Source organism: Zonotrichia albicollis, chromosome 11, assembly GCF_047830755.1.
Source record: "Zonotrichia albicollis isolate bZonAlb1 chromosome 11, bZonAlb1.hap1, whole genome shotgun sequence".
Classification (NCBI taxonomy): Eukaryota; Metazoa; Chordata; class Aves; order Passeriformes; family Passerellidae; genus Zonotrichia; species Zonotrichia albicollis.
The window spans coordinates 6,671,935-6,698,682 of record NC_133829.1 but is presented as its reverse complement, the minus strand read 5'-3'; the positions used below and the strand labels follow the sequence as shown (position 1 = coordinate 6,698,682).

The window sequence follows — 26,748 nt, the reverse complement described above, 5'->3', positions numbered from 1 at the left end:
GCGTGGTATTCCCAGGAACAGCAAAGCCAGTGTGCTTAGTGGTGAACATGAACTTTATTTGATTGTGTCACAGGTAGCTCAGGAAGCTTTTTGGAGTATCTCAGCTGCAGAGTAGCAAGTGCAATACCTGATTTTCAAATAGAACTGCACGGATTGCATGCAAAGAGGATTTCCTACAGGTATTTTTTATTGTGGTTGGGGCATGGTTGCCTTGACTCAGATGAGTGCATGCCATAGATTTGAGGCACTACATCCCTTTTACGAGTGCTTTTGTGAGACAAAACAAGAATCTCACTAATTGGTTCAGCTTGGCAATAATGTTCTGATTTTCTATCAAGTAAGTGGCATTTAGATTCTTGTGGTGGCTGTAGGCTCAGAGTGGGGCATGGGTTTAAAGGGAGGAATGGTGGGTACTGCTGGGGATAAGATATGAGAATGGGAGTGGGATATGAAACTCAGACTGAGTTTCAAAATGTTGAGATATGTACCCGGATCTTCTCCAGACAATCTGATTCCTGGAGCCTACAGAATTGGGCTTGGAAAACCTCCCAGTTTCTGTCTGAGCCAACAGAAGGAGCCTTTCACATGGTCTCTCTGTTTTCTGTCTAGGATGTACAGGCTAGACTAGGAAGTGAGAAAATGAGAAGAAATGATAAGGATGCCTCCCATTCTCAAAGGTTGAGGCAGGATCAGAAATTCTGCACTGGGAGGGGCTGGAGTCAGCTGCCTTTCCTTTGTTTGCCAATTTGCAAATCTGGTGAAACATCAAGAGTTTGTCAGGCAGGGCAAATCCAGAGCGATACCCTCTGATACACAGCAGTTACGTTGACTGAATTACAGCCTGCAAAATCCCAGTTGCATCTTTGCTGTGTTAGTCATCCTGAAGAGAACAGGAACAAATTTGGCTGACACAGGCAAACCACTAAATTCACTGGCATGGCTGGAGATGAACCCAACCTGTAAGAGAGCAAAGTCTGCATGCAGGCCCACAGTGTGGACAGAGCAGAGGGCATGCCTGGGAGATGATGTAGTGAAGGTCCTGTGCTGCCCACCTGGCAGCAGCCCAGGCTCCACGCTCAACAAATGTGCTGCTGCACTAAATGCCAGGTGCAATTTCAATTCCTTTCATCTCAAGCACTCTTGACAGAAGAGCATTATTAGTGTTGAGCATTTCGAGCAGCTCCAAGCTGTGTACCTGACGGTCTGCTGTGTTATGCAAGGACAGGAAAATCATCAGAAAACATCTTCACATTTGTTCCTTCCCCTTTCTTGTTTTTTATGTCTCTCCCCCACCATCCTTTCCTGTTTTCTGTTGGTTTTTTCTGCTTTTGAAGCTCGAGTTGCCTCTGAGTACGTGAATGCCTGCATGTAACAGATCCCCTTTCTCAAACCTTTTGATGGTCACCAGTGCTGGGAAATTGCATGTGAAACACAGCTGATCTGGGTCTGTGTTTGACAGCATGTTGCCTCACTGCTCTTTCTCCTAAGCAGTTTTGCAAGGAGCTCTTCCCTGTGAAGACAACACAATAGGTGGCTTTTATATTTCTACTTTGCTAGCCTGTACAATAAAAAAGGAGAAATTGGTTCTATAGCAGTAATTTTGGCCTGGGATAATGCTGCTGGCCTAAGCACCAGGTGGTGGAGTCCATGAGAGCATTGGAAAGGTACAGAAGAGCATTATTAGTGTTGAGCTATTGGGATGAGATATTTGGGATATGGGAGCAGGCACATTACTAATTAAAAGAGAATTTATCCCACCGCTTTCAGGGAGAAGTTAAACTTTGGCTAAATTCTAGACAGTGTGTCAGCCACCAGGGTTGATACTGTGAGATGGAGAGAAAATAAAGATTAACCTTATGCCTGCTGTCACGAGCCATTCCAGGTGGGTGTGCTCTGATTTGGAAGGAGTGTCTGTCTGTTGTAGTACAGCCCGTGCATAGAGGGCCCATATGGCTTCTTGGGAATGAAACTCTGCTGTAGTTTGAGCAGCTTCATCCAGGTCTTGTAAGTTGAGCCATCAAGGAACCTTACTGCTTATTGATTTACTTATTTACAGCTTTAAATAGTTCGTGGTTGAGTGGTGCAAAAAGAAATGTGTTCTGCTTGCTGCTTCTCTCATGGGTGAAACAGAAAATGCCAGTTTTGGATCATGGGACTTGGGGTCTTTGTTGGTGTTTAGCCAGCCTTTAGGATCTGGGGAGAACATTCATAAACCCTGTGGTTTTGCTCTTCTAAGTAGAAATGATTCTTGATTCCCTGAAATCCCACTGGGGAGTGTGTTAATCACTCTCAAATCTTGTCCTCTTGAAAGCAAGCAGGATCTCAGCTGTGATTCCCTGCAGGTAGTGAATGAAATAGGAGATTTGTGGAAAGCTGGTTGGTTTGAGATGGAGGGGGAACCCCAAGCCTGCTAATTATAGTTCATGTATCAATAGCCTTTCTGAGCTGTTCTCTCATATGCAGTTCTTTTGTGATTGGGGACAGGACCTGATACAGCTTCAAAGTATCCCTGTAAGAGGCACTTGGGTTTTTCAAGAGGTGGTAGAGTGTCTCCTGAGGTTCTCCTAGAGGACCATTCCAGCAGGGCTCTGGAAGGGTGACCCATCAGCCTGGGATGGAAAGTCTTCTCCTGGTTTGTAGGAAGCAAAAGGCACTCGGACAGGAGAGCTGTGGTTCTTCATGTGGGGAGTTTGGCCAGCTCTCTGCTTTTGTTTTTCCCCTTGTTCTCTTTGCAAGCTTTGTCCTGTCCAGAGAGACTGCTGGGGCGTTTTCTTCATGAGCTGAGATTTGAGGGGTCTTTTTTACTTGAGCCAACTCCTTCCCTCTTTCAGGATTGCTGTCTGCCCTGTCTGGATGAGTGGAAGGATTTTCAAAGCAACCTTATCTTGCTCTGCTGGAAAAAACCTGTCTTTCCCATCCTGGCTGCACAAAGGCTGCAGACAGCCAGGGGAATACTTCAGCCAGCAGACAGCATTGGATAGCTGTCAAAAAGCTGATGCCCCTCTGCCCTCATCCATATGGAAGAAGGATTATTATCTGCCTCTGTGTGGAGTAAGATCCCTTTAAAGGTTATGCAGCAGATACTTATTTTTTCAATAACTGCCTTTCGAGGGAAAAGAAATGAATGCAGCGTGGAGAAATTCAAGCCCCAGTTTGTTCAGGTCGTGCCTTCTGCTGTTCCCATTGACATGGCTGTTCCACAACAGCTTTGTGCATGATGGAAGATGCAGCTGGAAGCTCTGATAACCCCCAGGCTCTCACAGAGCAGGTGGGAGCTTGGCAAGGGCCACTGACAGGTTGCTTTGTGTAAAGTACTCCTCACTCAGAGTGGTTCTGCTTTTTCTCTTTAGCTCAGTAGTTGGGTAAGGGAGCAGGGAGTGTGGTAGGGGCCAAATTGTGCTCTGCATGCCTGTGCTTCAGAGAAGTGCTTGTGTCACAGGTCCAGCTTGTCCATGGCTGCAGTTAAACATGGCTTAAATTGAAGCACTTCTGTACACATTATGAAACTAGAAGACACTTTGCCTGCAGGCTTCTGAGGTTTGTCAGCTGCTACATTTTGGAAGGAGTTTGCCAGATGAAGTAGCTGCTGCCTGCAGTTTCTGTTTGTCTGATATGGGTGAGATGATGCCAAGGTCTCTGGTAGACTGAGGCATGCAGTGAGGGGAGTTTGTGAGTGGAAGGATTAGTGTCTGCCCCTTTTCTGCTTGTGTCCAGCTATGGCAGGATCCAAGAAGCCCTCAGACAAAGCTGTTTGAGTGTTGCTGAAAACTACAAGCAAAGCTTTCTGGTGAGATGGCTGCACCCCAGAATTCAGGGGCTGCTTTAGTTTCAGTTTAATGGTCTGTCTAGCCCTGCTTGTCTGTGACCAGTGACATCCAGTGTCATAACTCCACTCCAGGGGAGGACAAGTAAAGGGGCTGTGACTGTGGCCTCTTCAGCTTTCAGAATTCCAGCTGTGCTGGGGGTCAGTTGCTGCCTGTAGTGAACATGATAGAAAGAGCAGTGCTAGGAGCTGGCTGCCAATTTATTTCCTGGATATTTTTCAATACATATAAGATAGAAATATTATTTGCCTCCAGGTTCCCTGGGATAGATATTTGATGCTGGAAGCCTGAGATTTGAAATATATGTGTGTGTGTATGCACATGTGTGATATATGTACATGTCCTTATGTGTATGTATATATAAAAAATGGCTTTGCTGCAGCTTTTATATAGACATTTCAATTTTTTAAATGACCTGCTCCTTCCACTCTGAGTAGGTGCTTTTAATCTTAGTGTCAGAAAAATCATTGCTGCCTTCCTGCAGTCTCTGTGTTTGTTTCCATAGCTATCCTATATAAATTGCTTCTTTTTTTTTACATAAGCAAATCAAAGGTTAACAGTGAATAGGTGACCTGAGCTGTGAGAAAAGGAAGCCGTAGCAGTGGCAGGGTGGTTTCTGAGGTTGTAGGAATAGGAACTTAAATCAATAGCTTTTAGCAGACTTATAAATGTTTCATTTGTATTCCTCGCTTCGGCGCTGACATGGGAATCCAAATAACCCCTTAAATTAGTGTTGTTCTGCACTGGGTGTAGATGTTGGAAACATTTCCTTCAGATGCACTTCAAAGTGCTGTTCCATAATGGCATTTTCCTTCCTGTTTTGGAGCCTTGCTTCTGCACAGCCTGCAATCACGAGTGAAATGCGCTTGTCAGCCTCTGTCCCAGGCTGGCAGAGTTTGGGCCATGGATATGGACATTTCCCACCCAACTACCCACATCAGTGTTCCTGCCCTCGCTCAGAGGCTGAGCAGGACTTGTGGCTGCTTGGGTAAGCTGTTGTTCCTGCATGGAGCAGTGCAGAGACTTTTCCCTGGACTGTGACACTGCCCTGAGGAATGAGCGACGCCTTGAGAAGACCAACCTCAATAACTCTTGACAGCGTGTGGAGAAGGAGCAACATGCCCACAATTGTTTGTCTCATTCACACTCTTTAGGAGGTGCTGGAGAAGCAAGGGCAGGAAGTTCTTAAGCAGAGCCTGAGTCAGGCGACTTATCTGGCCATCTGCCTCCTCCTGAGGTCATCCACCCATGGAGTGTGGGAAGGTTGAGCAGCTCCAGGTCAGTGCCAGGTCAAGGCTGTGACCTCGTGGCAGCCTGGGAGCGCAGCCGCCATTCTCTCAGCATTTTGTGGTTTCCTCCAAGACCCCAGTGCTGGCTGGGGAGAGCTGGGCTCATCTGCAGACCTCGTGTTTGCAGGCTGGAGAGACCCTTGAGAAATCCCAGCCTGTGAAGAGCAAGTTTAAAAAAAACCCATCCAACCAACATTAACAAAAAGAACCCATCTAAAAAGCCTTCCCTGACTGTCTTGTCTAAACAATTCAGTGACTGGAGTGAAGGTTGACCCCATTTTGATTTTTTCAGGTTCATTTTTTCAAACTTCAGGACAAGTTCTGTATTAACTTTCTCCTGTAAGAGAGGGCTGTGCATGTGTATCTGTCTGTGTGCTTTAGTTCCATGGGAAGCAAAAAATACAGCTGGCTAAAGTATTTTGGAGTAAATGACTTGGATTTTATCATCTAGGTAGTATTAATTTAATTAGTCCAAAAGGGTTTTCTTCTACAGGCAAGGATTGGTATCAGGTAGCACCAATGTGAAATAGTAGCTAATAAAAGCCTTGTGTTTGATTCTGCCTGTCTGATAAAAAAACATAATTTATGTCTTTCTTTTGTCTTATTCTGAATCGAATCTGTCCTGAAAAATGTTTTATGTCAGATGAGGCATCTGGTGACGCACTTTTAATAATCAAAAAGTGCAACAAATAGGTTTGGTAAAATCAGCTCAAACCTTTGGCTTCTGCTGGTAATTAAATATTTTGTAAATAAAACCTGTAGCAGTTGCTTTTCCTAAACCTGCAGTAATCTACATGAAAATCAGAAGCCAAACTTAATTTCTGCTGAGCCAAGAACAGACCAATGCCCTTTATCCTGGATAGTCTGCTCTCTCTATGCTGTTTTCTAAGGAAAAATAACTCCTCTGCGGTTTGCCAATACCCTCTGGGGGCTGTTGAAACAATCTACACCAAGTTTGGGGTTTGATTGCCTCACTGTTGCTCCTTTGTTGAAACCAAAGCAGAATTTCCCCCTTCACCCCGCTCTGCTTTCTTGCCCTGCTCAGCCTGAGTTAGATTTTTTGGAGGATGCGAGGGTGCAGGAGGAAAGGGTGCAGGAGCAGCCATGGAGCAGGAGCCGCAGGGATGTCACCTGGAGCTCTGAGATCCACTGGCAGTGTACCAGGGTTGGATAATTAATGCATGCGTTCTCCATGCCGTGTATCAGTCAGGATGTAGGAATGATGCTTTCCCTGTTTGTCTCCCTGCAGGCAAGAACTGTGCCACCATGTCGGTCAGCGTGCACGAGAACCGTAAATCCCGCACCAGCACCGGCTCCATGAACATCCTGCTTTACCACAAGGCCTCCCACCCGGACTGTGTCCTGTCCCACCTGAACACGCTGCGCAAGCACTGCATGTTCACCGATGTCACCCTCTGGGCAGGGAACAGGTCCTTCCCCTGCCACCGCGCAGTGCTGGCTGCCTCCAGCAGGTACTTCGAGGCCATGTTCAGCAACGGCCTCCGGGAGAGCCTGGATGACGAGGTGAACTTCCATGACAGCCTCCACCCGGAGGTGCTGGAGCTGCTGCTGGACTTTGCTTACTCCTCTCGGATCATTATCAACGAGGAGAATGCCGAGTCCCTCCTGGAGGCTGGGGACATGCTGCAGTTCCATGACGTCCGAGATGCTGCAGCTGAGTTCCTGGAGAAGAACCTCTACCCTTCCAACTGCCTGGGCATGATGCTGCTCTCGGATGCTCATCAGTGCCGGCGGCTCTATGAGCTCTCCTGGAGGATGTGCCTGGTCAACTTTGAGACTGTTCACAAGAGTGAGGACTTCAACAACCTTTCCAAGGACACATTGCTGGACCTCATCTCCAGTGATGAGCTGGAAATTGAGGATGAGGAAAAGGTCTTTAAGGCTGTCATGCAGTGGGTGAAATACGACCTGGATGAGCGGAAGGCTTATCTCCCAGAACTTCTGAGGAATGTTCGTCTGGCTTTGCTTCCTTCAGAATGCCTCAAGGAAGCCTTGGCTTGCGAGGACTTGATCATGGTGGATGAAAGGAACAAGCTTGTCCTGGATGAAGCTATTCAGTGCAAGAAGAAGATCCTCCAGAATGATGGGGTGGTCACCAGCCTCTGTGCCAGGCCTCGCAAAGCTGGGCACACCTTACTGATCTTGGGAGGACAAACCTTCATGTGTGATAAGATCTACCAAGTGGATCACAAAGCCAAGGAAATTATTCCCAAAGCAGACCTGCCAAGTCCACGGAAGGAATTTAGTGCCTGTGCCATTGGCTGCAAAGTGTACATCACTGGAGGCAGGGGCTCAGAGAACGGGGTCTCCAAAGATGTTTGGGTTTATGACACCGTGCATGAGGAATGGTCCAAAGCTGCCCCGATGTTGATCGCTCGGTTTGGGCATGGCTCAGCCGAATTGGAAAACTGCCTCTATGTGGTTGGTGGGCACACTGCAGTAGCTGGAGTCTTCCCCGCATCTCCTTCTGTTTCCTTGAAGCAAGTGGAGAAGTACGACCCCATATCCAACAAGTGGATGATGGTGGCTCCGCTGAGAGATGGAGTGAGCAACGCCGCGGTGGTGAGTGCCAGGCTGAAGCTCTTTGTCTTTGGTGGCACCAGCATCCACCGAGACATGGTGTCCAAAGTGCAGTGCTACGACCCAGCCGAGAACCGATGGACCATCAAGGCCGAGTGCCCGCAGCCCTGGCGCTACACGGCGGCCGCCGTCCTGGGCAGCCAGATTTTCATCATGGGAGGGGACACGGAGTTCACGGCAGCCTCTGCCTACCGCTTCGACTGCGAGACCGACCAGTGGACGCGCATCGGGGACATGACGGCCAAGCGCATGTCCTGCCACGCCCTGGCCTCGGGCAACAAACTGTATGTGGTTGGAGGCTACTTTGGCACCCAGAGGTGCAAAACGCTGGACTGCTACGACCCCATGTCAGACACGTGGAACTGTATCACCACGGTGCCTTACTCGCTCATCCCCACGGCTTTCGTCAGCACCTGGAAGCACTTGCCCTCGTGATGAGGGGCAGGGCCTGGGGGCTTGTTTCCAGGAGGTCAATGAAGGTAAGGGTCTCCTCCTCTTGAATTAAAAATTACTGTCTTGCCTCAGTTGTGTGTCCACACACCATGCTGAAGCCCACAGGTGCTCATGCAGTAATTTTATGGGAAAATATTCATCCCAATTTAAAAGTGGGATGCAGAGCCAGGAAAGATTAACCAGCTCTGCAGTGCTCTAGTGTAAGTCTAGATAGTTCTAAGGATTCTTTTATTTCCAGATGATCCTCCCAGTATCTTAAGATATACATATACATAGACGGTTGGGGCATCTCCTTCTGCTCCAAGGTACCTGGATGTACCAGCCTCACCCTTCTGTGGTGGTGAGTCCACACCTGCTCTCACCGTGGAATACATCCTGTTTCCATGCAGCTGGGGGAGTTAAGGTTCCTAAAAACACTGTATGTGACTCCTGGGAGATACCAGGGCAAAAGTGCTTTGAAATGTCTCAGTAGTTTGATATTTTTGCTGATTTTTCTGGGTGGTGTATTTAGCACTGTTGAATATGTAGGCAGGTGACCCTTGGAATGCCAGCAAATCCTGGTTCTCTTTTTATGCTCTCTGTTTACATTTCAGTGGGCAGCAGAAGCAAAAGTGCAGAAGCTATGGTGCATTTGATGGTCTTGCTGTTTATTTATCATCCAAACAGTTGCTTGTTAAATCAGAACTTCTGAGACTTCTGTGTCAGACCTGAGTGGGAGGGAAGGGGTTTTGTAACCAGAAGAAGAATGTGTTTATCAGTGTTTTGGGTTGTGTGAGAATAAGAAAGTTGGTGCAAACCCATGATGTTGTGTCTCATTCTGGTGCTCTGATTTTCTCTTGCTCGGAGAAGGTGCTCCTGCAGTGCCCCTGGGACAGGGTTTCTGCTTCCTCCCCTCTCCTCCCCAGTGGGGTGTTTGGTTGCTGTTCTGGTTGTGAGGGTGGCTCCACAGGGCTTTGCATGTCCTCACCAACCTGTGCTGAGACACAGCTGGTCTGGCAAAGCCCAAAAACTCTTCTCATCTTGCATTGTGAAAGCAGATAGTGATACAGGCAGCACTCAGATAGCATCACCTTCCCAGGAAGTCAGTAACTCATCTGCTAGCTCAGTGTGCAGGTTTCTGAGTGCTAGCAGCACACACAGCCCTGCTCTGGTGCTTGCAGCCTGCATCCCAGCCAGCTGAAGGAGCTGGGAATCCCTCACTATGGGTGTGGGATTGACAAGCTTCACTTACAGTTTTATTTGGAAAGTGGGGACTGTGGGGAGGGAAATTCTTCCACAGACTCATCAAAATCCACTTCACTTAATACAGGGAAGAAGGAATGCTGCCCAAACCCTCTAACACCCTCTCACTTCCCTGCTTTCCACTTGTTGTGGTTGGTGTGCCTGGGAATCGCCCAGCGGGTGAAATTGCTGGCACCTCCCAGTGATCATCTTTTTTGATGCCAGGTGGGAGCCAAAGAGGAGTTCCTGGCACCTCAGCCAGGGATTAGCCCAACATGACCACCTGCTTTTCTCAGATGGGGAAAAAAATCACCCGGGCATTACGCTGGCCTTTGTGAAACACCTGGTTTTAACATGGGTTGGACATCCATGAGGGCAGGAGTGGAAAGGGTTAAAATGAGACCTTAAAGTGTTCCCAACACTGTAAGATAATGGCCTTTCCAAATTCTCCTCCTCAGGCGTTGCCTAGCATCTGTCACGGTGGCTCAGTAATCTAATTAACTGTCACTTGGCTATTAAATATTGCAGCAGAGACTGTGAGGACTCCATCATTTTCAGCTCAGGTCAATGGGGCCTCCCTTTAAGAGCCATCCTAGAGCTGACAGTTAATTTTCTCTGGTAGCAGATGTGTCTGAATATTAAAGCTCAACACCAGCCACATGGCTGGGAGTAGGAATAGGGGGTAGTTTGAGATGGGAGTCAATTCTTCAGCTACTAAATAAAAAACAGTCTTCAAAGTCACAGTGATGTTGTTTTCCTCCCCTACCTTTTTTCCTCCCTACTGTATTTGGGTTGTTCAGACCTAATAAATAGTTTTGTGGGGGTTGCATTGATACTTCTTTCCCCCCTGTAATTGGGAGCCTGACACAAGCACAGAAAACTAGAAACTGCAAATAAAACTGGTGAAAAGTCACTGTGTGAGGGTTTTATGTGCTTTTTTGGCTCTGCCTCCAGTCTTCAGTTAAAAGAACTATTTAAAATACATTCAAGCTCTTGCCAAAAAGAATGTCTGTCCACGTGATTTTTCTAGAGTGGGTTTTTTTTTTTTTTTTCATTTAGTGAGTGAATGTCCCTGATGTACACGTCCCATGTGCCTGCCTTGGCTGTCCTGGCTGTGCAAAAACTGGACTTGGGAACTGGGGTAACTGGTTGTAAGGTCCTATAGCTATGATCTGGTTCTCCTCATTATCCTATTGCAGGTCTGGCCAAGGGATTTTCTGGTTTGCAGCTCCCACCATGGAAGGTCTCTGCTCAAACACCTGATTTGGTCCTTATTCAAGTAGGGATGCCCAGAAGGCAGGTTGGCCAGCATGTGTCCAGTTTCCTATGGAATTGCTTGTTCTCACCTGGAAAAACTCAGGAGCAACTACTCCTCAGAGCAGAGCAAGGTGGGCTGGTGGAAAAAGGCATGGGCAGTCACATGGCAGGAGACAGAACTTTGTCCTCATGTTAAAAACAACCTCCTGCCCATAAACTGGTCCCTGAAAACCAAATAGTCTGTCCTTGACAAATGTTGGTCATAAAGCACCCAGCCTGCCTTTCCTGTGAAGCATAAAACTGATCAGCTGGAAATGCTTCCTCCAGGGCATGGCCTTTGCCCTTCCCAGACAGAGCAGGGACACATTTCAGCAGAAGTCCCAGCACTGCTGCCAGGGAGGCTGTGTGACATTAATTTAGTGCTTATTACCCACAGTTAATTCCAGGGATCAAGTGTGATTAGCAGTATGAAATGTGAAAGCCTCATCCCCTCCCACCCGAGGTGGTGGAGCCATAGGGGAGGCAAAACATGACAAATGAGCACGGGGCTAATCAGGACTCTGTGTTGATAAGGACAAGCACAGCCCAGCCCAGGGGAGGGGGGTGGGTGGTTTGTCACAATGTGCAGAGACAGTTGATGGGGACAACTCAACCCTTCCTCAGAGGTGACTTCAGGCAGCACCAGGAACAGGTTCTCCAAGCTGCCTGTCTCCACATTAAAGTGGCTTCCCCACACAATCTGTCCTGTGTAACACTGATTGTCACAGGGCAGAGTCACAGATGGGGGTGGGATGGTCACTTCAGATTTCATGGTCCAGCCAGGGAAGGTGAATTGGAAAGAGGGGTCACTGCATCCCTCTGTGCTGCCTCCTGAGCCTCAAATGCTCTCCTGGGATGGAGATGTTGGAATTCCCATCTCCAAACAAAGAGGACAACCCCCAACCCAGGGGTTCCCTGCCCAGAGGCTCCTAATCAGGTGCGTTTTGGTTCTTACAGGACGCTCCTCACAGTCTTCACTGTAGGGAGCAGAGGCTGGGCACTGCTCAGGCACTGATTCCTGAGGCACATCAGAAGCTCAGAGTTGATTTTGTGGCTTCCACTGGAGCCCTTTGGTGTGTGCTAAGCTCCTGTGAGAGCCGAGGATGCCACCAGCAGCTGGTGCCTGCCTTTGGGTGGGCACTGAGTGATTGAGGCTGAAAGGTTTTGAGGCTGTTCTGGCACCTGAAATCTGAACTTTGGCCCCAGAGCTCCTGCAAAGATTTAGGCTGTATGCCAGGCCCTGAGCTGTATTCCAATACCACACTCACCAGGAATTGGGTCAGTTCCATGGCTTTTCCTGGTTATTATATTACAGCTTAGATAACAAGCCTTTTTTGCAAAGACATTGGTGTGGCTGCCTTCCTTGCAGCATGCATCATTCCCAGCTCCATCCAGAGCCCTGCTCACAGAAAGGCACCTTCCCATGCCAAGCCCCAAAAAAACTCAGGATATCTCCTGGCTCCTAGAGACTGCTGCTCACCTGCATGCTGCTGGGCTGGGTGGTTGCTTGCAACCTGCTGGAATTCCTGGAACAGAGTCACAGCTGGTTTCTCTCCCGGTGGCTCCTAGGGAAACCCATTTGCATGTGTATAATAGCGAGGCCGGATAAACAGGGATTGCAGTTTTTCTGCCGCTGCTGCTCTTTCCAAGTGGCTGGTTGTCTCTGAAGCCAGTTTATCAGGCAATGTTGGAAGGGAGTGGCTGGCCTGGGGAGGAAAGTCGATGAAAATCAGGCTTTTCCTAACCCTGAGCAGATGGAAACATGTGCAGTCTGAGCTTGGCCCCAGACTGTATTAATCAACCCCTTGGAAATGTCAGTGATACGGATGTTTTTGGAGGAACCTGTGGAAAAAGAGAAAAAGGGTCTTTTTGTTTTGTCTGTTCCAGTTTTTGGGCCTTCCTCCTTGCCCTAAAAAAAAATAAAAAAAGTGAAAACTTTTCCCTCAATGTTTCATTCCCTTATCATGTCCACTGAAGTTTGGTATGTGGCTCTGAGCCCTCCCCAGCTGAAGCCCCTCTCCTATCCTGCACAAGCAAAGGACACCCCAACTCCTAAAGGAACCAGCTGCTTTCCACCTCAGGGAGTTGGGGTGAGTGCCCTGTGTGGGCTGAGCTGAGCACCACACCAGTTAATGAGCTTTCTCTTTCCTTCCCCAGATGCCAGAGTCACATCCATGTCCCCTCTCCTGTGGCTGGAGCCAGCACAGTGACCGAGAGCCTCCTGTCCTCCTGCACAGGACTCTGAGGCAGCTTCCACATCTCTTCCTGGCACCAGGATGGGAGGCACAGCTCCTGCCTGCATCACACCAGGGGTCACCAAGGGCTGCCCAGCCCCACCACTGCTCACTGGCCACTGTGCAGGGATGGAGTCCAGAGCACTGCCTTGCCAGGCTGGGCACAGGGATGGCTTGTGGGCTCCCATGGACAAATAGGGTTGGGGAGATGGAGGCTGCATTCCTCAGCAAACATGGCTGGATAGCCCTTCTTGTTACTCAGTTTGGGGGGTTAAGAGATGTTAATATGTTTTTCTCTAAGGCAGTGAACTTGCCATTGGCAGTGCTTCTGCTCAGATGACTTGGAAGTGTTTGTTAAAGGGAACAAGGTGAGAGCACCTGGCTCTCCCCATCCTCTGGCCATTTCATGGAAGCAATGGCTATTGAAATATCAAAACATAGGAGCTCGGGATGGCTGCCAGCATCACCGTGTACTGTGACAAAACAGGGCAGATGCCTTTTGGGTTGTAGTTTGGGCCTTTTAAATTTTTCCCCCTCCTTTCCTTGCTGCTGTGATTTGGTCAGAAGCCGGGTAGCTCCCCACACACAGCTGCTGGGAAGAGCACAGGGCTCTGTTAGTGTGCCAAGGCAGCAGCACCACTGCTGAGATATTCCCCAGATAAAGCCCACTGCGTGCTCAGAGCCGGTCTGCTGAGCTTCCCTGTGCGTGGGTGAGGCTCTCACTGGCAAAGGAGCAGAAAAAGGGGAGCAGTGGGGAGCGCTTGGGAAGGGGCACCTTGGCTCCAGCAAGGCCAGAGAGCAAGAGGATTAGGGTAGCATTGCAGGGTGGGCTGGGGAGGGATCCCCCTCCTTCCTGCTGCTCCCCACAGCCTGACTTCCCCTTGGAGAGTTGTGAGCATTTCTGACGGCGTGCTGCCTGCCAGCGCTTGGGCTGAGGCTGCCCCAGGTTATCCACGCACGCTGGCTGCCAACTGTGTTTGGGATTATGCATCCAAGAGCTGTCAGCCCGAGCCATTCCTCGTTTTGCTGTGGAGGAAGGCACGTGGATCTCAGGCTGTCAGTACAGGGATGCAGCTCCTGACCGGCCGCTGCCGAGGACTGGTCCTGCTCTGCCCCAGCATCCTGCTTCCCTGCTCAGCACATCTCCAGCTTCTCCAGGCTCTCCTCTCGCCCCTGGATGAGGCTGGGCTGCAGCCTGGCCAGCTGAATGATGCAATGCCATGAAAAGCCTTGACACAGCTTCAAACAGCAGAGGTCTTTTCGGAGCAGCGGGTGCCGTCGCTGCCGGGAAGAACACACGTTCCGCACCACCAATCTGCCATGACGTTTATTTACATCTTCTAAGCTTTTTTTTTTTTTTTTTTTCCCTTCAGCTGCTTGTGAACTTTAATAAAAATGATGATCTGGGAAACTGTTTGTGTGTTTTTCACAGGAGTCTTCATTCAGAAGTTGGATTTAGGTCTAATAACAGGGCCGAGGACTAATAACAGGGTTGGCACTCTGTGGGGTGGTTCACAAACAGCCTCCAAAGCAACCAGCCCAGCTGTAATTATTATTGCTTCAGTGCTTGGGAAACTGAGGCACAATGTCAAGTGTCTTGTCCAAGGTTAATGGTAGATCTGGGAATTAAATCCAGGGCTCCTCATGTCCTGAGGACATCATGTGGCTCTCTGTTCTACAGCTGCTCTCACTCAGCTCGTCCATGCCATGGTTTCAGGAGAACTTGCAAGTCTGCAGTGCTAAGAACACCTGCCAAATAGGTTGAGGGGCCCAGTGCAGACACAGCCATACTCCTGCAGGGAAAGCCAGTAATTTCTAAGGAAGACAAGAAGAATTCATGCTTCTGTTTTCCTTATTTGCCTTCTCTTGGCTGCTGCAGCTCCAAGAAAGGGGCCTTGTGACAGGAGAGATGCACTTTCCAGCTGGAGCTCCTTTCCACGCTCCTCTTCCATGTGCATCTCTCCCCATCCCAGAGGAGCACACAGAGGCACAGGGAGATCCAGCCCTGCTCTGGGAACACTCTGGGAGGGTTTTCCCTCCCTACAAGACCAGCAGCTCCAGCTGTGCTCAGGGCTGAGATTGCTCAGAGCAGCGAATTGGCACCAGGCAAATTTTATTTGCCTTCTGCTCTTGTAGCAGGGGCTGTTGGGCTTGGGAAGCAAAACTTCTATGGGTGTTATACAGGGTCTCAAAGGGATTTGGAGCCTGAATTTCTGACAGCAAAAGAGACAGGGAACCTGTCCCCTTGCCTGCTGGAGCTGGGTGGGCAGCAGCATTAGCTGACGTGAGCTGGGTAGATATGAGTGTAAGGCTCCATAGAAAAAGCTCATTAAAGACCCCTTTGGGAAACCAATTCAGGGTAGAAATTACTGTTTGATGAGCAGGAGAAGGGGAAAATAGGAGGGGGGAGGTGAATGAAATCCCCTATAGTTTTGTTGATTCAGGTTTCATATGCGACTCTGGGACTTTAAATAGCAGCTGGGGAGGCTTTGCAATAGGCTTGCTTTGATATGAGCTATGCAGGGACCTGCTCTTTTGTATTTATTCTGGAGCTTGCCTGAGAGACAATTCAAAAGCAATCAGCAGCTGCTGTGACAGCAGCGACCTGTTGCTATGGAATTAGAAGTAATGAGAAATACAAAGGTTTCTTGGTTAGCAGCAACAGAATAAGAGGGGAGCAGGAGATAGAAGTGGATGTAACAGAAAAAAGCTACAGCCAGAGCTGGGCTGGCATTTAAATGGGAGGTGCAGGGGTAGAAATGTAAATGTGATTTGTTTTCCTTTTTAAAAGAGCTTTTTTGCCATCTCAGCAGGTCAAGCTCAGCTTTGTCTGGGAGTGAGCTCTTAGGAAAGAGTCCTGTCTGGTGGTGGTGCTGGAGTTGTGTGTTCCCAGGCTCCCAGGAAACAAACCCTCACTCTGTAGCCAGCCCTCGCTGTGGGGTGTCAGGAGCTCAGACATCTTCCCCATGGAGTGCCAGGAGCCCAGGATGGAGATCCCTGCAGGAGCAGGGGGGCTCATCCCACACCTCCTTTGTTTTGCAGGGCCCAATCCTACAGCAGAACTGGGGCAGGACAGAGCTCCTTTCCTCCCACCCTGTGGCCCTGGCTGGAGCCTGCCCATGAGCTCTCTCTGAGTTCCCCAGCTCAGTAACGGGGCACTTCTCACTCCAAAAAATATCTGTGAGGAAAGGGCAGGGAGATGCTTGGAGGTGGAACCAGGCAGGCAGCTGGCATGATCACACCTCCTTCCCCAGGGCCTGAGCATGCTGGATGTCCCTGGATGTAAAAGGCTGATACTTCTGTGTCTTCTTTAAATGAAACTCATAGTGCCTTACTGGGTTTTAAATATGCATTTTCCCAGCCTGACCCCAGCTGCCCTTGAAATAATACTGCTTTGCAATGAAGCCCTGCAGGGAATTATCATCTGAGCCCACTCCCTTTGTCATGAGAGTCAATTAAAAGCAGAGTAGCTGGTGATTTAATAGCTCTGGTGTCTGAGGGAGCCCCACATCCATCCAGAGGCTGACTCTGGTATTTGAACACATAATTGGAGAAGAGGAGCACTTTTTTCCAGCTATCCAACAAATTTTCAAATTCCTCCATGTCCATACAGAGCACTAACTCCTCGTGTCCATGGCTTGTCATCTTCTGCACGTTAATCAATGCCCCAGCATTGCACATTGTCCTTGCAATATATCCCACCTGGAATTGTTTTCCTGTTTCCCCTGCACCCTTTCCCTTAGGGTAAACTAAACAAGGTTTTAATCTCTGAAGATGGTCCAGGCTCACAAAATGCCATGCATGGAAATGCTGCTCTGTAAGCAGTGTTTGAGTTAAGCTTGCAAGAGCTGGAGAAACCCTTGCCTGCACCTCCCCACAACCAACAGGGAGTTTAAACAGGGCCCAGTCCCTCTTGCTGCAGTGCAGAACAGGATCCCTGCGCCCTGCAGGCACAGGCAGCAGTGCTGGGGGCCCAAGGTGGGAGCCAGCAGCAGGCACTCACTCCCAGTGGGAATGAATAGCCAAGGCTGAGCTCATTTATTCTTCCTTCCTCACAGTCTCCCTTTTCTTTGCATTTCACCACCTCCTTATTTAACATCCTTGGCTGTTGTGCAGAGCCATCACCCTGGTTTGCAGCACTGTGACCTACTTTGCCACAACGTCCCGACTTCCTCACTGGAACTGCGAGCTCGGAGCCCACCCAATCCATTCAGTGTTTCTCAGCTGAATAACAGATCCAATTAGGTGGAAAAAGCCTGGCTTTCATGCTGTCAGTGCCTGGACATCTCACTTCCCTCTCCCCAGCACAGGCTGCACCCCTGAGGGCTGCCGCTCACAGACAGGGCGCCCTCTGTGTTTGTGTGTCCCCCACCAAATGAATTTGGGGGAAGGGTTCAAGAAGAGTGATCCTGGCTACTCAACCTGTCCTTTCATTCTTCCTGACAGTCTCTGAGGACTACAGAGCTCAGGAATCAAATAATTTGTGGGTTTTTAGTTCTGTCTCTCCTGGGAAGCTCTCCTTTCCCAGCAGAGGCTGGGGAGCACAGTGCCCTGACCAGGCCAGGATGGCACAACTTGTGCTTGTGAAGAAGCACTCACAGCCAGAATGTGATTTAATGACTGATAGAAAGACCTGTCTCTCATTCCTGGCATCATACCTATCCCCAGTCCTGTGGGTTTATCCCAAACAAACATTTGAATTCTGCCTTTTTCTGCTGCCATCACTCTTGTTTTCTATCGTAGCAAGGCTCCTTCTCCCTGCAGCCCCAGCAGGCAGCCAGTCCCCAGGATGCTGGCTGCACTCCATCATGGGCATAGCTGGTTGTTAAAAGGGATGAGTAGAAACCAAACAAGGAGAAAAAAGCCTAAGGGCCACCAGGAAAAGCCCTTTTGCTTTCTGCCTTCCCTGGCTGGGTGGGATGGACGGCCACCCCCTTGCCCTGAGGCCTGCCCAGCAGCACTGGGGCCTGCTCAGCTCCCCGGCAGGTGCAGGGAGGAGGGTAAACAGCCTTCCCTCCATTTCTGGGTCATGTCTGGAGGAATTACACACGCACACACAAACAGGAGCTGCTTCCCCGTGGCTGCTTCCCAGCACCCAGCAGAGCTCCCGCTGCCTGCGGCCCCTCAGCCCACGCCGCCGCCCCGCCGGGATCGCGGCTGCTCCCGGCCTTCCCACAGGGCTCCGCTAATGACTCACCCCTCCTGCTCGGCTCTAATTAGGCTCCTGTCTAATTAGGCTCGCTGGGAAGATGTGGCTGGTGAGAAGCAGCCCTTTGGTGAAAGGAGAAGGGAAAGAAAGAGCATCTGGAGACGCCGGAGGGAGAGACGCCAGGCTGTGGGGAGAGGGCAGGGGGGATTGGGAATTGTCAGCTGAGCTGCATCTGTGCAAGGGATGGGCCACAAAGGGACTGGAAACAAATGCCCTCTGTACTGGCACAGAGAGCAGCTCCAGAGTGCAGGGAGAGTGGGGCTGGGGGAGCCCAACCTGAACCTGCACCCTTGGGAATCCTTGGGAACCCTTAAGCATCCCTTGGGAACCCTTGGGCATCCTTGGAATACAGGCAGGAGAGCAAAGCCTGGTTTGGGGCAGATTCAAGAGGTGTGAAGGCAGCTTTAGGGGAGACACAAGAACACCCACTGTCTGCCCATCCCTGAGAGAGCTGGGGGTGCTCATATCAGTTGCAAGTGTCAAATATTATTTTCTACTTGATTTTTACATTATTCAACCTCCTAAAAATCAAGATATTTGCCATATTTAACATTCCTGTAGCAAATTAACAAGGCCCAGGTGCCTTCAATGGCAAAGGTAAGTCATTACTTTACCATTCACCTTGTATCTGATCACAAGGCATCTCACTCACTCACTGCACTAATTAGGGTTTTGCCTTTCCTTCTCTTAATAAACCCTCCATGAATGAGTGGCCTGTCTGCAAGCCCCAGCCTAGCTTGCACCTGTGTCCTCCCAGACCTCCAGTTTCTCTCCCTCAAGGCAGTGCCAGGACTGAACCCAGCAAGGGCAGGGAAGGGGAAATGCAAATGTGTAAGGTATCACTAAACCAAATTTCCAAAGAGCCTCTCCTGTGCCTGCCAGTGCTCCTTTTAGAGGCTCATCCCATTCTAAGGATCCTGTATGATCCCTTTTAGTCAATGAGCCAGTGAAAAAACAACCACATCCAACAAAGCCAAAGAGATATTTTGCTCTAAATTTGGGTGCCAAGGAAAGGCTGGGCAAGAAAGTTGGGATGCTCAGAAACCCATCACTCTTTCTTGGGACCATCTAAATTGATTAATCCCTGTGGTCTGGAGAGAATATCCATTTCATTGTCTTAGCTGTAATGGCTCAGAGCATGGAAATTTTGAGCATATGAAACTGTGGAAAGCTGGTTAAGGACAGTCAGATTAATATATGGAGGTGTCCTGGAGCAGCAGGGCCCTTTGCTTCCTCCTCTGCCAAAGGCAATTTGTATTGTCTGCCCAGACTTCCCCTGGCCAGTGGAAACAGGGGGGTTTGGAGTGCACTGTGCAGGACCAGGCTGCCTGGTTAGCTCTGCATCCCAGCCTTTGCCTGGCAGGAGATTGATTCAGAAAGGATTTGATTTTCTCCATGTGGTTTGTGATCAGTAAACGTGCTGTCCCATCTCCCGTGACCAATGCCTGTTCTATCAGAGCAGCATCTCCCATTCCCAGCAGCTGCAGCAGCTGTTGTTTTACTGCAGCAATGCAAAGGGGTGCCCCAAGGGGTGCTTTTGTCAGACATCCAGGCTGCAGAGCCAAGAGGGGCCACAGGAAAACGTGCTTTTTAAAAGCTATACCCAGGAGCCGACAGTTCGGGCGAAGGCTTTTATTCAACTTCAGTAAATAGGTGAGCTGGGACGCCTGGGAATGCAAATAAAAGCAGGACTGGAGATAAACGAACTCTTTCATCTCCTGTCTCACACCCAGGGGTTGCCTGTCTTGGAGCAAGTGCTGCGTGACAGGGTGTAGCTCCAGGTACACTGACCTGAGTCAGGCTTTCAGAACAGCATGTGCAACACAGCTGAGAGCAGGGGGAAATACCAGGCAGGGAGTGCACTGCTGCCTAACGGGGCTGGCGTGCCCTGACACCTGCTGAGGAACAGCACAACACCCCAAGCAGCTGGCAGCCCAGAGCTTTGATCAATACTTGATACTTGGGGCTGTCTTGTGCCTGCTCAGCAGCTTTTTGTGGGTCCCTTCCAACTCAGATTTGATGAATCCATTTCTGATTCTCCTCAAGCAGTCCTTTCTCCTTCCCAGTCAAACTTGGTGCTTTTAGTGAGTTCCTTCCAACTCAGGTTATCCTGATTCTATGAATATATTTCTGATTCTCCTCAAGTGGTATTTTCTCCTTCCCAATCATACCTTTGAAATGGAGTAACAAATGGAAATGAAGCAATTCCTCTGCCTCAAAATCAATACATGGGGGTGAAGGGTGCAGGTCTGCTGCTTCTCCTGCCTGGGGAGAGGATGCTGGAGTTCCTCCTGTGCAGGACTGGCAGGACAGGGCCAGCAGTGATCACTTCTATGATCCAGCAGAAAATGGTTTTGGGGAAACCCCACTGAGGTCCTCCATGACTCCTCATTGTCATGGTTCTGTACTTCTGGCACCCTCTCCTGCCTGGACCCATGCCTGCAGGCACTGGGAACACCATGTACCTTATCATGGAATCACAGAATACTTTGGGTTGGAAGGGAACTTAAAGATCATTTTTCCACCACCCCTGCCACAGGCAAGGAATTTTCCACTAGACCAGGTTGCTCCAAGCCATGTCTGACCTGGCCTTGAACACTTGCAGTGCTGGGGCATCCTCAGCTTCTCTGGGCACCTGCTCCAGTGCCTCACCACCCTCACAGGGAAGACTTTTCTTCCTTACAACACCTCCCCAGGGGAGAGCTGGATGCTGGGAACAGCATTTCTGATGGGTCTCTTCTTGCAGGAGACAAGGGAACACCTAAACCACACAGCATCCTGGGCCCTGTCCTGTGATGAGATGCAGCATCTCTGGTTCTCTAAGCCAAAAGAACCAAAACCTTCTGTCTCTAGGATTTATTAAAGACACTGAGCTGTGTGTTAGGGGCTTACAGGAACTCGGTGCCACCTCCCCTTCTGTGTGTGGGGAGGAGGAAAACCCAAGGAATATTACAGAGCCATCTGGCCTTCAGTAAAATCCAAATCTTGTAAGGGAAGGAAAATAAAGAGTCCAGTGGGTTCAAACTGGAATGGGGAGGATAAAGGCAACACAAACATTTGATTACAGGTGGAGGTTAAGGCTCTTCATTCAGCCTTGGTGCAAAAACGTCATCAGCAAAAATACCAGAGGTGTGGGAATAAATCAGGCAGAAAACTCATGACTTAAAATCAAATTTATTTAGAGGAAGAATGACTTTACAAGAGGTTGATACTGATAACTAAAAAGGAAGATAAATAAAAGCTTGTTACAAAACTTTGTTGGTTCTGGCAAGTTACAGAAAAACTGAAGAATTTTACAGTCAACAATCTGCTCACTTTTTACATAATTACAAATTAACATACAGCAATTAGGTTTCACCCTCTTGTTTAAAAATCCTTTTTTCCCAACTTTTTTTCTTTACAGGTTCAACATGAAAACGCAAAGCTTTTTTTTTTTTCCTTTTTTTTTAATAAGAAACAAACCAAAAACAGAGGTATATCAGGTTATTACAATACACCTCAATGTTCTGGGAATTACTCAAGTGCATTCCATATTAGTACAAAATAAACACCAGGCTAAACTTTAACCATAGGCGAACTGAACTGGACAGAGATTTTTATTTCATTTTTTTCTTGAGGCAGTGTTTAATATTGATAAAGAAAATAGTAGCATTACTTTACAGCATGGAAAGGATGGATACCTATAGACAGCTTAAATACATACAAAGCTCATAGCTGTATGCAAAGCAGTGAGTGTTATCCTGTTCCCCCCTCCCCCCTAGCAATGGAAGCTGAACTATATTTGGGCAAAGCATCAGTGTCAGTGAAATGCATGTGGAAGGAAAGGGCACAGAGCCCTGGAAATGCAGGTGTGAAGGGAGGTGGTGTTACACTTCGCATGACTGAAGAGCACAAGGTGTAGGAGATTTGGCCAGTTCAGCTCGCCTATATTTAAAAATTAGCTGTATCACCAATGAAGAATTGTGGATTGCTGCCCCTTCTGACAAATGAGGCAAGAGTTATGAGCAGCAGGGGAGGTTTTTTATTTAAAGGGGTGCCCTAAATCATGATAAATTCCCAAACCTGGCCAGCAGGCACAATAATTTCCAGAGTTCTGGTTAACAAGGAATGTTTGGTGGGATTTTAGCAGATACTCTCCTGTGTCCCCTGCCCAGTCCTCCCTTGCTCCATGCCATAGATATCCTAGACAGCTTCCTTGGGATTTGGCACCTGAAGAACCTCTTCTGACTAGGTGGCATGTGGAAGGACTGGAATTGGGTGTTTCAGCAACAGCTGTGATGTCTCCTAGTGACTCAAGGGAAGGTGCAGAGGTGATTGGACTCTCTGGATGCAAACCCACACAAACTGATGGCATCACTGTGCTGCCACACCTCCAGAGGGAAGGAAGAGTCCACCCTCAGTGGGGATGGCAGCTCCTGTCCCAGGGAGGTGAACAGTGGACAGTAAACACCTTGGTGCATGGAAAGGGCCTCACTTATTTGGATGCATCCCCTCACATCTCCTTCACTCTGAGTTTCTCCAAGGAAAAGGAGATGGAGGGAAAACCACTGTGGGGGCTGCTTCCCTACCTGCCCTGAGGAAGGTGATGGTGAAGCTCTCCTGGGGGATGTACCTGAGCCAACAGAAGCCAGTTCTCTTGTCCTGCCACTTAACCTATCTGCAGTGGGACTGTAGATTAGACAGTTCACACCCACTTTGGTCTAAAAATAATACAAAAAGCTTGGCCCTTCCTCCCCTCTGGGGGAAAAGCCAAACCAAACCAGGAACACGCCTACTTGAAGCTCTGATTTTGCTGGGGATACAGAGGAGGAAGCAATGGCAAAACTGATTGTCTTCAAATAACCATAATTAAAGGGGGCAAGACCAGTTCCATTAAAGTGCTTTATGGCATCAAACTGACATCAAGTTATGTGTTGAGATGATCATTTAAAGGAATCTAAGGCCAAGCTCACCCAGCCCCATGGAGTCTCCCACCCTTTGCTACAGCTACTCTCTGCTGCTGGGTGTTCTGGCACCCCCAGCTAATGCTGGCCACTCCTGAACCTGTCTGAGCCCACACTCTCACTTTCCCTGGACACTGAAACCCCTCCTGTTGGGCAGTGGCAAAGACCAGGCCGAGAAAAGCCCAAGAAAACCAAATCTGATTTCTGCCCTCCAAAAAACATCAGCACAAACAGCTCCAAGAGCCCTCACAGGATCCTCTTCTCCTCCAACAACACCGGCTTCAAACATATGTTTTTGAACCTACTCTGAGTCCAGGAACCTCATGCAAAACAAGATGGTTTGGGTGCTCCAAATGGGATCTAGGGACTGGCAGCAGGTTGGGCTGTAGAAATAACATGCTTTCAACAACTGCAGGATGGATGCCAGGCATGGAACTGGAGCAAATGCAATTTTAAGGCCAGGAAGAGGAAAGGTTTAGGTGCTGTCAAGCTGGGACAATACTCTAGCAGACAATGCTAGACAACCTTCAGGGATCAGAGCAGCAATCTGACTCTGGGAATCTATGCCAAGGCTTTCCAAAGAAAAACTGAGATGGGAAAAATAAAAGGCTAAAGAGATAAAAACAAGCCCTTACCTTCCTAAAGGTGAAAGAAGGAGGAAGCAGTGTGGGAGGAGAGGCTTCATTCCAAAAAAGTGAATCATAGCGTAACAGCCATCCTCCAGGGACAAAGGTCTGTCCACCAGAATTTAAGACACAAACAGCTTTGTACACAGGATTTCTGGTCAGTGTGTTTCTGACTCACACCTGTGGTTTCTGTCAAGGAACCACAGGGACCTTGGGAGATCACTTAGCCAACAGTATTGGCACTTCAGGCACTGAATGCTCTTTTTGATTTGCACAGGTCAGGAGAGATGGTGAAGCCAGGCAGAGTCAACCCTGCTGCCCTGGGTCACTCATCTGCTTTTTGGTGCCCTTCTCAGAGCCATGGGACACTGCTGTGCTGTGAATACAGCATGTGCTGGGACTGGGGAAAAGACAGAGGGATAAACTGAGAAGTTCATAGTGGCTGTCCCAGACTGAGGGAACTCAGAGGTACCAGTGCCCTGATCTCTGCTCACACAATAGCATATGAGCTTTGGTTTCCAGATATTTCATCTCAGCCCATTCGTGTTTGCAGATGTATGAACAGCAGGGCAGAAGTTATTTTGTGAAGTTGGTGGTTTTCTTATGAAAAAGGTAACTCCACACCACCAGCATGTGCCTCCTTCAGCACACCTCAGGTCCTGGAGAGCAATTACACTGCAAGGCACTCTATGCTTTGCTTTTTCCTTTGCCTCCAAAGGGAATGAGAAAACCTAACCAAAACGTTTCAACATGGAAACTGACTGACAGGAGTAGCCTCGTCTGAAGTCATTGTTGTCTTCTTCCAGACTTTTTTTGGCCTGAAGATGCTCTGCCTTGAAGAAAGCTCTCAGCTGAAAATTGTGTGATTTTGGGCATGGAATGAGCTGCAATGCAGCACTGCCCAGCCCCATGGTTTGTAGGAAACAGGGAGATGAGAATGTTTGGTTTACCAATCTTTTGGTAAGAAAACAGAACAGATAAACAAACAAAAAAAATAAAGGGGGGGAAAGAGAAAAAACCCCTCAAACTATTCCCCAAACAAAAGCAAAAAGAAATAAAAAAATAAAACCAAGTAAACTTTTAAAAAAAACTCTTTCAGATAAAATGAAAGATAAATATTTTTGCAAGCCCTGCTTGCAATTAAGAACAAGCACCAAATAAGAGTTTAAAAAAAAAACCAAAATAAAAATAAATCTCAACCCTTTTTCCTTTCTATTTTTTTTCTCTTTTTCTTTTGAGTTTTAATAGTGTAGAGAGCTTCCAAACAAGCAGGGTTCCTGCACCAAGACAGCCCAGCCCAAGCATCCACCTCACCATCAATGCTGCTGATACTCATCAGCACTAACTCTGAAAATTGCTGTGGGTCACCAGCTCATGACAAGCCTGAGAGCAAACTGAAATCAAACAATAGTACAAGAAGAGAAATTATTTGTCATTTCAAAGAAAAAAAATAACAAACTAGTAGGATAGGAAATGTACATGACAGCTTCAAACTCTTGAGCAAAACCTTGACCTATTTTGAAGCTGGTAACCATTTACAAATCCACTTGGGTAATTCTCCTGACAGGGTTTGGAAGAAAGGTGATTTTTGAGAAAAGAATATCTTGTTGCATTTCTCCTCCCCCACTGAACACATGCCTATATTCCTCAACTCTGCAGACACCCCACAGCTGGCACAGCAAGAGCTGCCCTTGGACCTTCCTGTTCTGCACAGACACCACCCCAGAGTCCATGGGGACACACCACGCTGGCCTCCAGACCTGTCCCACAGGGCGTTTGTCCATCAGAGCCTTTTTCTCCCCAGAAATGGTTCCCAAGTGCCCGGTATTGCACAGCCACAGGGACAGGAGCCACCTCCCAGGAGCCTGCCCTGTCTCACTGACCTGCTCAGACACTGCTGCTTTCACTCTGCCTCAGAAACCAGCAGGGCAAGTGGGAAAATCCAGACACACAGAAGCTCAACAGCAGCACAAAAAGCAGGCTAAGAAAAACACAAAGAACTGAACAAAGACCCATAAAAGCAGATTTTTAGCCACCCCCTCCCTCAGTCATTAGCCTTGTATGGGGATGTCAAATGCAACTGGAGAGCTCTATTCTGGCAAAAACATAATCTTTACTTTGGGGATGGGAGGGAGTGAGCTGGAGCTCAAACAGATTGTGTAAAAAAAAATGTTGCTTACTGTTGTTTCCATTTGAACAGCCTGTTCTGGCTCCTGGGACTGCCTTACCAGCCTACCAAAATGCTCTTTTCTGAGGCATTTTAAATCTACCCAATAATGTTCTGCTTGACTCTAGAAACAGTTTGACATTTGATTCCTCTGCCCCATTCAGAATGATTTTAAATTTTAATTTTTATCCTCTGAGTTGTTGCTTCTGAATGCTGTTACTGCTTCCTGGTGTAATGCACCCTTCTGAAACCAAACATCCCCTGTCCCATCAGCACAAAAGGGGTGTGCAGGTCACTGTGTTACAGCAGGAGCAGTAAAGGCAAGATATTTAATATCTACACATCCCTGAAAGTCCTCAGGTATCATCCATGCCCACGGGTGGACCTTGGCTGTAGGGACTGTAAGCATATCCCAGTGGATTCATAGATGTACATATACAGGATATCTATATATGCCAGTGTGTACGCACCATTTGTAGAGTCCTAATCTTTTGCTAAATGCTTGGTTTTGGTTCTTTTCCCCAGAAAAGGGGAATTTGAAGGCACAGACCCCTTAAGGCTATGTTTTCTCATCCTTTAGCAGTAAGAAGAGACAGAAAACATCTATCCCAATCCGTTTGACCCCAGGTTTGCACAGGGAGATGCACAGCCTCTGCAGGGAGAATTCACCTAGAACCACAGGAGAGAGGCCCTTATCCACCACTTAGCAGACTTCAGAACTGTTTTCTTTGTTTAAAACCTCCAGATGCTCGTCCAGCGCAGGCACCAGCCATGGGCTGTGTCACAGGCAGGGAGATGTCCACGGTGCCAGTGCCACCACTGGAACAGTCCATGCTCAGCAGAAGATCTCCTCACCCTCTGCAGGTGCTTCTGACGAGTGAGAAT

General features: G+C 48.5%; 2 protein-coding genes across 19 annotated transcripts in view; one reads left to right on the top strand and one right to left on the bottom strand.

The window, feature by feature from the left end:
* KLHL25 (kelch like family member 25) overlaps positions 1–23,274 on the top strand; it is a 27,132-nt gene extending 3,858 nt beyond the window's left edge. Inside the window, exons 2-3 of the mRNA XM_074549219.1 lie at positions 6,363–8,193; positions 12,842–23,274. Of these exons, the coding sequence (XP_074405320.1) occupies positions 6,380–8,149 (1,770 nt within the window). The 5' untranslated portion in view covers positions 6,363–6,379 and the 3' untranslated portion in view covers positions 8,150–8,193; positions 12,842–23,274. The remainder of the gene's footprint in view (positions 1–6,362; positions 8,194–12,841) is intronic.
* Positions 21,286–26,748, bottom strand: part of AKAP13 (A-kinase anchoring protein 13) — a 208,791-nt gene continuing 203,328 nt past the window's right edge. For all 18 annotated transcript variants that reach the window (XM_026791324.2, XM_026791323.2, XM_074549214.1 and 15 more), the window contains one exon: positions 21,286–26,748. In XM_026791324.2, coding sequence (XP_026647125.2) covers positions 26,699–26,748 — 50 coding nt within the window. In that variant the 3' untranslated portion in view covers positions 21,286–26,698.